General features: G+C 36.3%; 1 protein-coding gene across 1 annotated transcript in view; it reads right to left on the reverse strand.

Moving 5' to 3' along the window:
• The window catches only part of MYO18B (myosin XVIIIB), a 1,229,288-nt gene that overhangs the window by 546,860 nt on the left and 668,751 nt on the right, over window positions 1-13,677 (reverse strand). Inside the window, exon 27 of the mRNA XM_053702090.1 lies at window positions 5,740-5,859. Within this exon, the coding sequence (XP_053558065.1) occupies window positions 5,740-5,859 (120 nt within the window). The remainder of the gene's footprint in view (window positions 1-5,739; window positions 5,860-13,677) is intronic.

Genomic DNA, 13,677 nt, shown 5'->3' on the forward strand with positions numbered 1-13,677 from the left:
CACACAGGGGCCTATCTATCAAGCTCCGAATGGAGCTTGATGCCCCGTGTTTCTGGCGAGCCTGCACACAAAAACCGCTGCTCCATAACCTGTTTGCCTGCTCTGAGCAGGCGGACAGACATCGCTGGAAATCAACCCGATCGAGTATGATCGGGTTGATTGACACCCCCCTGCTGGCGGCCCATTGGCCGTGAGTCTGCAGGGGGCGGCGTTGCACCAGCAGCTCTTGTGAGCTGCTGGTGCAATGATGAATACGGCGAGTGTATTGCTCGCCGTATTCAGCGAGGTCTGGCGGACTTGATCCGCACTGTTGGATCAGGTCCGCCAGACTATGATAAATAGAGGCCTCAGGGTCCTTCTTAAATCCTGTTTTGAGGCAATCAAATGGATTATATTATAAAGAGATCTTTCCTGAACAACTGAATCATTGTTCTATAATCAGTTGTATTTTATCACAAGATGCTTATACTTACATATACATGAAAGTCAACATTAAACTTTTATGATTTAGATAGAGACTAAAATTTTAAGAAAATTAAATTTCCTTCTTTCAATAAATCTATCTTTCTTTTTATCTCCTTTGTTGGAGCACTGTCCCTTTAAATGAGAGAATACTAAGGTAGGCTAAGGAAAGTGCACCTGACTTAAACACTATGGCTGATATATAAGAAGCCCTGGGAGGACAAGGCTCGCTCCAGCGAACCTGTCCACCTGGTATCACAGCAAGTGGGCAGTAATACACTGCCTGCATTTATCATTGCACCAGCAGCTGCTGGTGCAATGCCACCCCTTGCTAGCGCATGGCCAATCACGCACCAGCAGAGGCTGTCAATCACCATGGTTGGACATGTCCGGGGTGATTTTGGTGCGCCAACTCAGAGTTGGCGTGTACTATTGGCTGCAGGCTCGCTTATGGGAGCCTATACCGAAGCTACATAAAGCTGCATCTCGCAGCTTTATGAATTTTGCACTGTGGGTTAGGTTATCTTTTGTGCCACCTCACACAAAGAATAATGCACATTCTGGCATTACAAGTGGATGCCTAAATGTCTTAACAAAAGCATCTTAACATGGTCAAAACTTTTTACTGCACCCTATACTTTTAATAGACAGTGCAGAGCGTGCATTAGCACTCTCAGTGTGCTCATATTACAAGTTAAGATAAAAATACATACAATTCCTTTCTTTTATGATTTAGATATCGTGTCAATTTTTAAAAATCTTTCCAATTTACTTCTATCATAAAATGTATTTTCTTCTCTTGATATCCTATGTTGAAAAGCAGATAGGAAGGTGTAGGAGAGTGCATGTAACAAGCAATACATGGCAGCATTTTTAATTATAACTATATTATACTTTGCAAGAACAGTAGGTGCTAGCAGTGTTTGCTGTGAATGTACTGCTCAGAAATGTACACACTACCTATCTACATATCCTTTCAACTAAAGAATACAATTAAGTACATTTAAGTAAATTGAAAACTTTTTTAAAAATTGTAACCTATGTTTGAATCAAGACAGAAAAATGTTGGGTTTCATGTGCCCTTAAAGGGACAGTCTAGTCCAAAATAAACTTTCATGATCCAGATAGGGCATGTAATTGTAAACAAATTTCCAATTTACTTTTATCACCAATTTTGCTTTGTTCTCTTGGTATTCTTAGTTGAAAGCTTAACCTAGGAGGTTCATATGCTAATTTCTTAGACCTTGAAGGCCGCCTCTTAAGAATTCATTTTAACAGGTTTTTCACCACTAGAGGGTGTTAGTTCATGAATTTCATATAGACAACACTGTGCTTATGCACGTGAAGTTACCTGGGAGCTATCACTGATTGGCTAAACTGCAAGTCTGTTAAAAGAACTGAAAAAAGGGTCAGTTTGCAGAGGCTCGGATACAAGATAATCACAGAGGTAAAAAATATATAAATATAACTGTGTTGGTTATGCAAAACTGGGGAATGGGTAAAAAAGGGATTATCTATCTTTTAAAACAATAACAATTCTGGTGTAGACTGTCCCTTTAAGGGTTGCACTTGATAGCAATCCAAAATTCCACTGTAGAAGTTAGCACTGTCTGAGACTTGAAGCAAAAGATTATTGCTTGCAAAGTTTTTAAAACAAAACACATGAAAATGCTATGTAAATAAAGGTTTTAAGTTATATTAATGAATGAAAAAAAAGGTTTTGTTGCACAATTAAAGGGATATGGTATATGACAAAGGGCAGGACTGGGAAGGGGCAGGGGCGTATTTTGGCCTAGAGCGGCGGGGGGACGGGGGCAGCAGAATTTTGGGTGCCTAGGGCAGCACAAAACCTAAATACGCCACTGCAAAGGGGTATGTATGTGTGAAGACTTTTATGCTTATGTATCATTAAATAGTATTGCACAAAACTAAATGAAAAAATCCACTACTTGAGTGGATTTTGTATGTGCTCCATCTGCTTATCACTCAATTGTTATCAAACATGAATTTTACTGCGTCCCCCCCAAAAATTTACATTTACTAAGAGAATCTGGATTTATTTTTTTTAATTACGCTCTTTCTGAAATATGGAAGTCTAAATTTAATTTAACTGTCACCACAATTATGGTACACTTAAAGTGAATGTAAAGTTGAATGAATGAATGAGTGTCCGGTTTTTAAAAAGACTATTAAAAACAGAGGCACTTGCAATCATTAAACTTTACATTGCAGCGTTTTTTTTTTTTTTTTTTTTTAAATACTTACATTTTTCTTCAGGAAACCCAGACCTGCGATCCTCCTCCAGCAGTTCCTCTGTACTTAGCACAGCAATGATGAAACGGGTTTCATCTAATCATGGCGTGCACCCCGGAGCGTCCGGCTCATGAGGCCACACAATGATTGGAGGAAGCCGGTTTCATCATCGATATGCTAAGTACAGCATGAGAAGCGGGCGGAGGATCGCCGGTCTAGGTTTCCTAAAGAAAAAGGTAAGTATTTAAAAAAAGCGTTTCAATGCAAATTTTAATGAATGAAAGTGCCCCTGTTTTTAATAGTATAAGAAAAAGAAGCACAGAGGCGCCAACATGGCCTAGTAACGTCACGGCAGTCGGATACAAAACATCAGCAGGATAGGAAATATACTCACAAGCGTAGCGCACCCAAATGGTGCTATTGTGGCAGCCTGGAACATCAAACAGTGGTCCAGCTCACTGGTGTCTCCAGCCAGATAGAGATGATCCTTGGAGAGGGCCTATCCTATGATGCCTATAAGGGCAAAAAAGGCACACACATAGCCCAGTAACGTTTGTACACCAGATAAAAAAGTATTCAAGGTTGTACTTACAGGAAACAAAGCACCACCAGGTGCAATATTAGCAGTACTGGGACCTCTCAGCCGCTTAGTGGACTGTGGAATCCAATTTGCAGGATGCAGAAAATCACCACTTTGGAAGATAGGACTAGCACACACACTCTGCCCCCAAACAGGAGCAGAATAATTGTGATAAAGCAAGTGTATATTTAAAAACTTTTATTTTAAAAACAGCAACATGTTTCTCAGCCACCACAGGCTGTTTCCTCAGGCTATGTTAAAATGTTAACAACACTTGCTTTATAAAGACAATAGAACACATAAAACTAAATCTGATAGGCTAATTAATTTCTAAAGTGTGAACACCTGTTGCACAGGTCAGCAGTTGGTAGGCATGGAAACCCCTATATACAAAGCTCTCATATGTAACACAAACCATTTTGAGCAAATCCCAAATAAGAATAGATATCTCTGTATTAACCTCCATACCATTGCCAAACCCAAAATAGACAATATCAATAACCTTGTAACCCTTCAAATTAAGATTAAAAAATAAAAAATGGAAAACAGTAATATAACAATCACAATAAAAACATTTGTTATACACCTCAAAATAAAATAATCACAATATGTACAACAATATAATATACCCACATAAAAAACATAAGCAAGATACATTTTAAAATTTTAAAATATATTAAAATACATGTATCTTGCTTATGTTTTTATGTGGGTATATTATATTGTTGTACATATTGTGATTATTTTATTTTGAGGTGTATAACAAATGTTTTTATTGTGATTGTTATATTACTGTTTTCCATTTTTTATTTTTTAATCTTAATTTGAAGGGTTACAAGGTTATTGCTATTGTCTATTTTGGGTTTGGCAATGGTATGGAGGTTAATACAGAGATATCTATTCTTATTTGGGATTTGCTCAAAATGGTTTGTGTTACATATGAGAGCTTTGTATATAGGGGTTTCCATGCCTATCAACTGCTGACCTGTGCAACAGGTGTTCACACTTTAGAAATTAATTAGCCTATCAGATTTAGTTTTATGTGTTCTATTGTCTTTATAAAGCAAGTGTTGTTAACCTTTTAACATAGCCTGAGGAAAAAGCCTGTGGTGGCTGAGAAACATGTCGCTGTTTTTAAAATAAAAGTTTTTAAATATACACTTGCTTTATCACAATTATTCTGCTCATGTTTGGGGGCAGAGTGTGTGTGCTAGTCCTATCTTCCAAAGTGGTGATTTTCTGCATCCTGCAAATTGGATTCCACAGTCCACTGGGCAGCTGAGAGATCCCAGTACTGCTAATATTGCACCTGGTGGTGCTTTGTTTCCTGTAAGTACAACCTTGAATCCTTTTTTATCTGGTGTACAAACGTTACTGGGCTATGTGTGTGCCTTTTTTGCCCTTATAGGCATCATAGGATAGGCCCTCGCCAAGGATCATCTCTATCTGGCTGGAGACACCAGTGAGCTGGACCACTGTTTGATGTTCCAGGCTGCCACAATAGCACCATTTGGGTGCGCTACGCTTGTGAGTATATTTCCTATCCTGCTGATGTTTTGTATCCGACTGCCGTGACGTTACTAGGCCATGTTGGCGCCTCTGTGCTTCTTTTTCTTATAGATCACGCCACACCAGGATGACCGTCCTATAACAGAGAGCTGCCTTCTTTCTTTTGGATTATTCTTTGTGCGGACATTTTGTTATTTGATTATACCAATATCATCTGGGTCCACTGGTGAGCATATCATCTCTAATAATCTGATATAAGTGTGCTAGGTTTATTGTATATTCTCTTAATTATCTGTATATATCTGCTTACTGTTTGCTGCTTATTATTAGCGCCCCCTAGGAGTGTGGTGTATGTTCTATATGCACCACCCTCCTTATATCTTTTGTTTTTAATAGTATTTTTAAAAACCGGGCATTTATTTATTAAAATTTACATTCACTTTAATATTGAGTCTTTGAGGTCAGAAAGTGAGGAAAGAATATTTGAAAAATAAACAGGACTAATTTGCAATATAATGCAAAAGAATTAGAACTTTGTTTTTAAGATTCTTAGGTAAAATTATTTTCTATTTCCAGCATAAAAGTACTTATGACGCACTGTAAATCCTACTCATTGCTCAAAAAATATAGTTTGAATTCTAACTGTCAGTACTACAGCTATCTTTTCTCTGCCCACAATTACTGTAGCATAAAGGAAATCTGAAAGAACATGGAAAAGAAAATTCATAACATAAAAGTTTGAAGTTATGGCAGGGTGACACATCACACTTCCAACGTTAAATCCGACTATTTCTTTAACCTTTCTTATTAAAAGTGATTCAATTTATTTTCCTGCATCCCGTGTATATTAACTTTCAGCAGTCTACAATTCAGCCGTGCTTACAGTACCCTGTTCCACCACGAGTAATAAAAGATCCATAAAGGTAACCACATACCTGCATCTCTTTAATATCTCGACAAGCCCTCATTCTCTCAGCTCGCTCCGATTCTAAAATTTGACACGTTACTTCCCCTTTAAATCGTTCATCCGACAGTTCAGTTGTTAAGTCAGTAACCTGCAAATAAATTGATAATTTTCATTTTCCCATTGTTCGTTTGCATTAATTAGGGGTATTTCCATATTTTCACTTGAGGGGCCACAGCAAAATTGTATTTGTATTTCATTCTGAGGGCTGGTGAACAAGCTTTAGAACCACTGATATAAAATGGATATACCACAACTATATATAAGCAGACTTTGGCTGGATTATATTTGCTTTGAGTAAGTGATAATATTTGTCTGCTATGCACATCATGCACCAATGTATCATCCAGAAAAAAAAAAACATCTTTACTGGGGCACATTTGCTTCTTGACAAAACACTATTTAGATTACAAAATCAAATTACAAAGAAATCCTTCCAGGTTCAGACACATATTCATTTTTGAGAAGGAGAGGAACATGTAAAAAAGTGCTACAGTATTAGGCATTTACAAAAAAAGATGGTATAAAGATAACAATGCCTATACATTTTGAGCTCTGCTGCTGTGTAAGCAATTTGTTTCATTACAGTATCTTACCAACAATAACTGTTTATAGTAGGTGCACCTGGAATTGTCAAAAGAACAAGTCAGGTATATGTAACAGAAACAACAGAAAGCTCTGAAACAATATTGTTAAAAAAAATGAAAAGAATATATTTATTAAAACATATAGGGCAAGATTATGAGTGACACGTTAACAGTTATGTGCAAGCGACAAGGGGTTTATAAAGGGTGTTTGCGCATGTTGGGTTTTCCACTCGTACTACAAGTTGAAAGTAATCGCGATCGCTTGAGCTATGCTATAATGATTGCCGCATCCTCAGAGCTCTGGTTAACTGTTTTGTGAAACAAATAAGTTTCACCAAACAAATCAAAATACATTCAAATATAAAATACATTTAACATAGAGATAAATACATATACTTGTCTAAATATGTATATATGTACAGTATGTATGTATTTATGTGTATATATATATATATATATATATATATATATATATATATATATATATATATGTTTATATGTGTGTGAGCAAAAGAAGCCCCTGGGAGTGACGCAGTGAACGGGAGGGGGCTTTGACCGAGGGAGGAAGAGGCCCCTTTTGGTTGGTGGGATAGAAAGGGAAGGGGTTGGTTCAAGATGAGCCATACTTAAGGGGCTGAGCGGGAAGAGGCAGGAAGTCACTTGTGAATAAACACTGTGGTGACAACAGCTCCCTCCCGCTCACCCTTTTGTTGATGTTTTTTTATCCTTTTATTTGTAGTTTGTCTCAGCAAGGCGGGGGTGCTAGTTCTCAGACAGCAAGGAAAGGAATATTGACAAGTGAATTGGGGGTTTGAACAAGTTGCCTCTTCATGGGGTGAGTATGCAATTGGGTTCTTATAGGGACAAGGGGTTCCCTATTAAAGTGGAAGTGAGGTTTGTAACGGACTCAGCAAGTACGTAGTTGAGTCCAGATAGAGTAACGGCCATGTTGCTAAGTAATAAAGGAACTAGCACCGCTGGGTATGGTGCAGTATGGTATTTAAATGATGTTTAAGGTCTAAGTTATTTAAGAACATTGTGTTTATGTTTAAATGTGGTATTTATTAATAATTAAAGGTTTTTCTGGTTATTTAATAAAAGTGCTGCGGCCAATTTTGTACCAAGATGATGTCTCCTGTGTCTTATTTTTAGGTATGGTAAGGGTGATTGTAGGCTTGTGCATACTGGGGGCCGGAACTTGAGGACTTTAAAGGTCATGTATTTTATCCTAGACTCATACAGACATTTTTATTTTCCACATTGACAAAGCAATGCAGCCCTGTACTAAGCTGACTGAGTAAGGAACATTTCACAAGATAGAGCTAATGTAAGCATTGATTTAGCTAAATTTAAAAATGCAAATGTTTTATTTTTGTTAATATTGGATGATAAATTTGCAATGGAAAGTATGCAATTCGGATGCAGATGAAACAGAACAACCAATCCTCTACTTTTTAAATGTGCTAATATAGGGACACTTTACAAGTAACCACTTGAAGATTTGGAAAATGAATATTCTGTTTAGCCAATTCAATAGAATTAGGAGAAACTGTCGTACTTTGGAAACATACGATGAACAATCCCCTATTCTAGTGGAAAGATTTTTGGCTAAAGGATATCCTCCCTCCCTCATAAAAAATAGTCAAGAAAGAGCCAGAGACTTAGATAGAACTAATATGCTTAAAAATAAATCTAGAGACATTTCGCTTAATAATGAATTTGAAAATAATACCTTGTTTCATAACACAATACAATTCCAACCATAGAGTCATTAAAAAGTCATCGCAAAAACATTGGTATATCCTACAGAAGGACCCTATACTCAAACAAATTTTAGATCCTCAACCTCTTTTGACCAACACAATAGGAGAAGTTTTTAAGATTAGGAGTCGAATCACCTGCAATACATCTTTTGTAGTATATGCACTATCTTGTAAGTGTGGCCTTCAGTACTTAGGCCGCACGACGTGTAAAGTTTGCACCAGATGGATGAAACATTTACGTGACATCAAAAGGTTAGTTATATATATATGTAGCGCCCCCAATTAGAAGTGAGCCTGTATTGGCCTCTTCTGTTTAATAATGTAAACCAAACCTATTATGTGGTAACATCACTGTGCACATGTAAGTTATCTCACACAATGAGGACGTGATAAACACAAAAGGCACTGCCTCTTTGCTTTAGTTGCTTTGCTAAAGGGGCACTTGTGAAGCCTCTGTCTTGGCTCCAACAGTCATAACCATGAAAATTTCAAATGACAGGTTACATGCTGCTATTCTAAGATCCAAATGGTCACCTTAAAATGATTAGATGCTTCTACAATTTATTTTTGAAAGAAAAGAAAGGCCCTTCTAAGATGCAAGACCATTGGCTTCATGACCATCAATTTTAATGGTGATTTGGACTATTAAGAAGCCCCTATCTCCTCCTGTTTTACTTAGATAAGCATAAAACGCAACATTTGAAAGACAGGAATTCCCTCTCTTCAATGAGTGGTCACATGTCCCTCCAATTTGTAAGTGATCACCCTTCTATTGACACCCGCATTATACAGAGAGGGCGGTGAAATCACTTATTGGTAAGAGACAAGCATTCTCTTTTAAAGAGTAGTTCCAGTTAACTATGTTGATTGTAAAGACAATTGCAAATACTTTGCTGCATGTGCCCTATTTTGAGTGCTGACCATATACATTTATTATGTCCCCCATATTAGAAATAGAGAGCATGTCACCATTCAAAGAGGTTTTATGTCTCTGTATCAGCCATGTAATAATCATAGAAATAAAGGTCACCTATTATGACTAGAAAGCTACTATTTAGCCTTATTTTGCTTTGTTGTTGTTGAAAACTAAATTTACATTTTGTGAAAATTGTATATAAGAGGATTTGTTGGTACAAGTAGTTTACGTTTGTTTTGTTTTATTCTTGTTTGAAAGAGCCATGCATGTTTTTAAAGGGACAGTCTACTCCAAAAATTCAAAGAAAAGATTAGCCTGAGAATAACATGTAGAGGTACTTTTTAAAGTTTCATTATGAATTTATATATTGACAAAATAAGTGTAAAGTTTTAGTGTCTATAAAACAATGGGAGCTGCCATGTTGTAACTTAGCTTAGCGTCTGTGCTATAATAGGTAACTAGAGTATGCAGCCAATGGCTGTGTGAATTATAACAGTGTTCTCCACTTCTATTTCTAACAGGAACCGAAAAGCTTATAATTGCAGGAATTAGAGGAAAAGGGGCCAAAATAAATAATGAAAGTATATTGCATAGTTTATTTTATTTATTATGTTTATCATTTTCTATTACCATCTTAAAGTGTTTAATGTCCCTTTAAGTTTCCGAATCTGCATTAATACTTTCAGGCCCATTCAGGCATTAATACTTTCAGGCCCATTTATCAAGCTCCGTACGGAGCTTGAAGGGCCGTGTTCCTAAAGACCGCTGCTCCATAACCCTGTCCGCCTGCTCTGAGCAGGCGGACAGGAATCCCGGAAATCAACCAGATCGAGTACGATCGGGTTGATTGACACCCCCCTGCTGGCGTCCGATTGGCCACGAGTCAGCAGGGGGCGGCGTTGCACCAGCAGCTCTTGTGAGCTGCTGGTGAAATGTTAAATGCGGAGAGCGTATTACTCTCTGCATTTAGCGAGGTGTTGCGGACCTGATCCGCACTGTTGGATCAAGTCCGCAACACCTTTGATAAATTGGGGCCATAGTATGCAGTCATTATTAACACTGAATCAATGGTAATTATTTTATAGTTTGACTGCCTATAATTTGCTAACATGAAGGTCAGTGGGTTAATGGTAATGCATCCCTTTTATCACCCTTTAATATATTTCCATTTAGAGATAAAATGGTGATTCCATTAAAAAAAAATAAACAAAATAAGATCAATGAGATATAAACACTGTTCTTTCACATAGATTTCTTACTTAGTGAATTTAGACCTCTGTTTGGGGTAAAGAGACATGATACATAGCAAACATTCTCATTTATTCTTGATAAAACTGTGAGAAAGCTTTTGATGTATAACTGTGTTTGTCTTTAGGATCAGCTAGGATCAACTAACAATAATGACTGGCCTATGAGTAATTGCCATCTAGCTACTCTCATCGGCTGGAGAAAAAGAATACCAAAAACAAATATCCAATCAGTATCAGAAGGGCTGATGCACACTATGCTTTACTGTGATCTTGTGGGATTTCCCAATAATCTTGTAGGATTTCACAATAATCTTGTGAAATTTTATAGTAAGTTTCCTTACTGGACACGCATCTGGTTTGGATGTTTAAAGTCGCTCTAAAATAGGATGTGGTTACTTAGGAAATTTTGAGGTAAAATATATTCTTTTTTACATAGAAGATGTTCATGAGACATTTTTTTATTCAGCTCTTTACAGCTATGCTGTGATTTAGTATATGGGCAACTTGTCTTTTTAATGGATTGGCTTCTTCGACTGCCAAAAAGATTAACTTTGATTGGTAAAAAATGTTGTTGATATTTGTAAATTTTCTTAGAAGATGAATGTTACCCTAATGGATGTTTTTTTCTGACACTAAGGGCTCTATGTATTAAACACTGAATGCAGCCTGCTTTCCGCAATGTAAGAGTCAGCGGTCTTCCGACCACTGCTTCTTACCATCTCTTCCACCTCTAAGTTGGATAGAATCACCCCAAACATGTTCATTCAGGGTGATTGACAGAGAAGAATATATAAGAATTAAAGGGACAGTCTACACCAGCATTTGTATTGTTTTAAAAGATAGATAATCCCTTTATTACCCATTCCCCAGTTTTGCATAACCAACACAGTTATATTAATATACTTTTAACCTCTGTGATTGTCTTGTATCTAAGCCTCTGCAAACTGCCCCTTTATTTCAGTTCTTTTGACAGACTTGCAGTTTAGCCAATCACTGCCTTCTCCCAGATAACTTCACGTGCACGAGCACAGTGTTATCTATATGAAATACGTGAACTAACACCCTCTAGTGGTGAAAAACTGTTCAAATGCATTCTGAAAAGAGTTGGCCTTCAAGGTCTAAGAAATTAGCATATGAACCTCCTAGATTAAGCTTTCAACTAAGAATACCAAGAGAACAAAGCAAAATTGGTGATAAAATTAAAATGGAAAATTGATTAAAATTACATGCTCTATCTGAATCATGAAAGTTTATTTTGGCCTAGACTGTCCCTTTAATGATTATGCCCTTGAGCAGAGGTGAGCAACTGACAGTTCTTAGACATTTGCTCTTTACCAATACTTCTCAATATTTCTATGACTGATACTTTGAACCTGTGTAACAGAGCAATATTTGGACTGGGTTTGATGATTTTGGAGACATTTGTGCATTCTACAGAGGAGTTTGGGCACCAGATTTGGCACAAAGAAACCAGGACATATATAGAGAAGGGAAAAGGGATTAGGCTGTCAATTCAGGACTGTCCTACAAATTACATGATGATTCACAGGTATGGTCCTTACATCTAAATTATACAACACTCTCTGACGACCAATTAGCCATTTTTGTCAATGCGTAGCATATATCACTATTTAAATTCTACATTGTACAATGTCTATATAAAGAATAAGGGCCAAATTACAAGTGGAGTGCTAAATATCGCTTTAGTGAAAGCGATATTTGTGTTCCACTGTGTAATACCAGCGCACGCTTGTGTGCGCTGGTATTACAAGCTGATAGCAATGCGAACGCGAGCTCACGTTCACATTTCTTGGAAGCATTGCATTTATGAGAGCGCACTTCCATAGGTTCCAATGGGAGCCTCGTTCTGATGCCATCATACATGGCACATAACCAAAGCTCAGAGAAGGGGGTAAGTCATGCAGCGATGGCAGCAAATTTGAAATATATATATATATGTATATGCTTATATACATTGTCAGGGTATTGGTGAGTGATATTTAATTGATATATATATATATATAAATCAATGTAAATATTTGCATAGGAAATTAGCACATCTAGGCAAGATTCCCCGCTTGCTTTTTCTCAGAAAAACTTAATATACAATGTAACCAATGGACAAGAGAATTCTGGGTAAGATATGCAAATTAGATATATATATCAACTTATAATATACAGTATGTAATACTTCAATATTATATGAAATGCTTAAACAATTGCTAAATGCAAATCCATTTTTGTCAAGATTCTGAAGCTAGACTCAGAACACAAACCCCCTTCTTGTTGTCAAAGACAAATTACAAACCTGACATGTCCCAGTACACAGAAATAATGTTTACTCAGACCTCCTGCTGCTCAGATGTTCAATAACCAGGACTTCTAAAAAGCAGGATATAATGCATTTGCTCCCAAAAGCAAACATTTGTCCCAAACTATAAGAGATAATGTCAATTCAAAGAAAAGTTTGATCACTACCTGAACATTGGGTAATAAAATTAGCTGATCAGAGGACCCCTGTAGTCACAACAGACACAGGTCTCAGAAGGGTAATTAATTTAACACAAGCTTATGATGAGATAAAGTACAAATTGTCTACAATTTGCAAAAATATTTATCATACCAAGACTTTATGAAAGAATACCAACATATGAGATTACCTTTAGGATTATACCATATTGAATAAATGTCTGCTATGTTAAATAAATAACTGCATTGGTGAATTTAAAATGTTTAACTATGTCAGAATAAAACTACATTTATTTTCATTGTTTCAGGAATCTGGTGTGAAAATGAGGTTCCAAATATGACTAGTAGATACTGGTATATAAAGGCCTATGTAATTTGAGTTGTGAATTATAGCATATGTGTTTATACACTCAGCATTGGAGATATACTAGATATGGAATAATATGATTCTATTACAATCAAATAACAGTACGACTAATTATCAACTGATATACAAATAAAATCAAATATACATATATCTATATTGAATTATAACTACTAGTCCACTCATAAAAATATGACTTTTAACATATTATGAGAAGGAAATATATATATATATCATATGTATATATATATATATATATATATATATATATATATATATATATATATATATATTCTAAGTGTACCCATGTTTAGTCTCAAAAATATGTGCTCAGTTATATTAGCCCACATCGTATGACCAAATAGTTTATTAAAGCTAGCAAATTATAGAGGTAATAAATGTACATTTCTATAAACACATATATATATATATATATATATATATATATATCTTACATCTTTAAACAGTTAATATCTTTGACAAATGAAACTACACTCCAGTTGCCTTTTGCCCCCTCTGGTGTCCAATATGAGAATTGCAGCCAAAGGTATTCAATTGGG

The sequence above is a fragment of the Bombina bombina genome, chromosome 2, assembly GCF_027579735.1.
Source record: "Bombina bombina isolate aBomBom1 chromosome 2, aBomBom1.pri, whole genome shotgun sequence".
Lineage (NCBI taxonomy): Eukaryota > Metazoa > Chordata > Amphibia > Anura > Bombinatoridae > Bombina > Bombina bombina.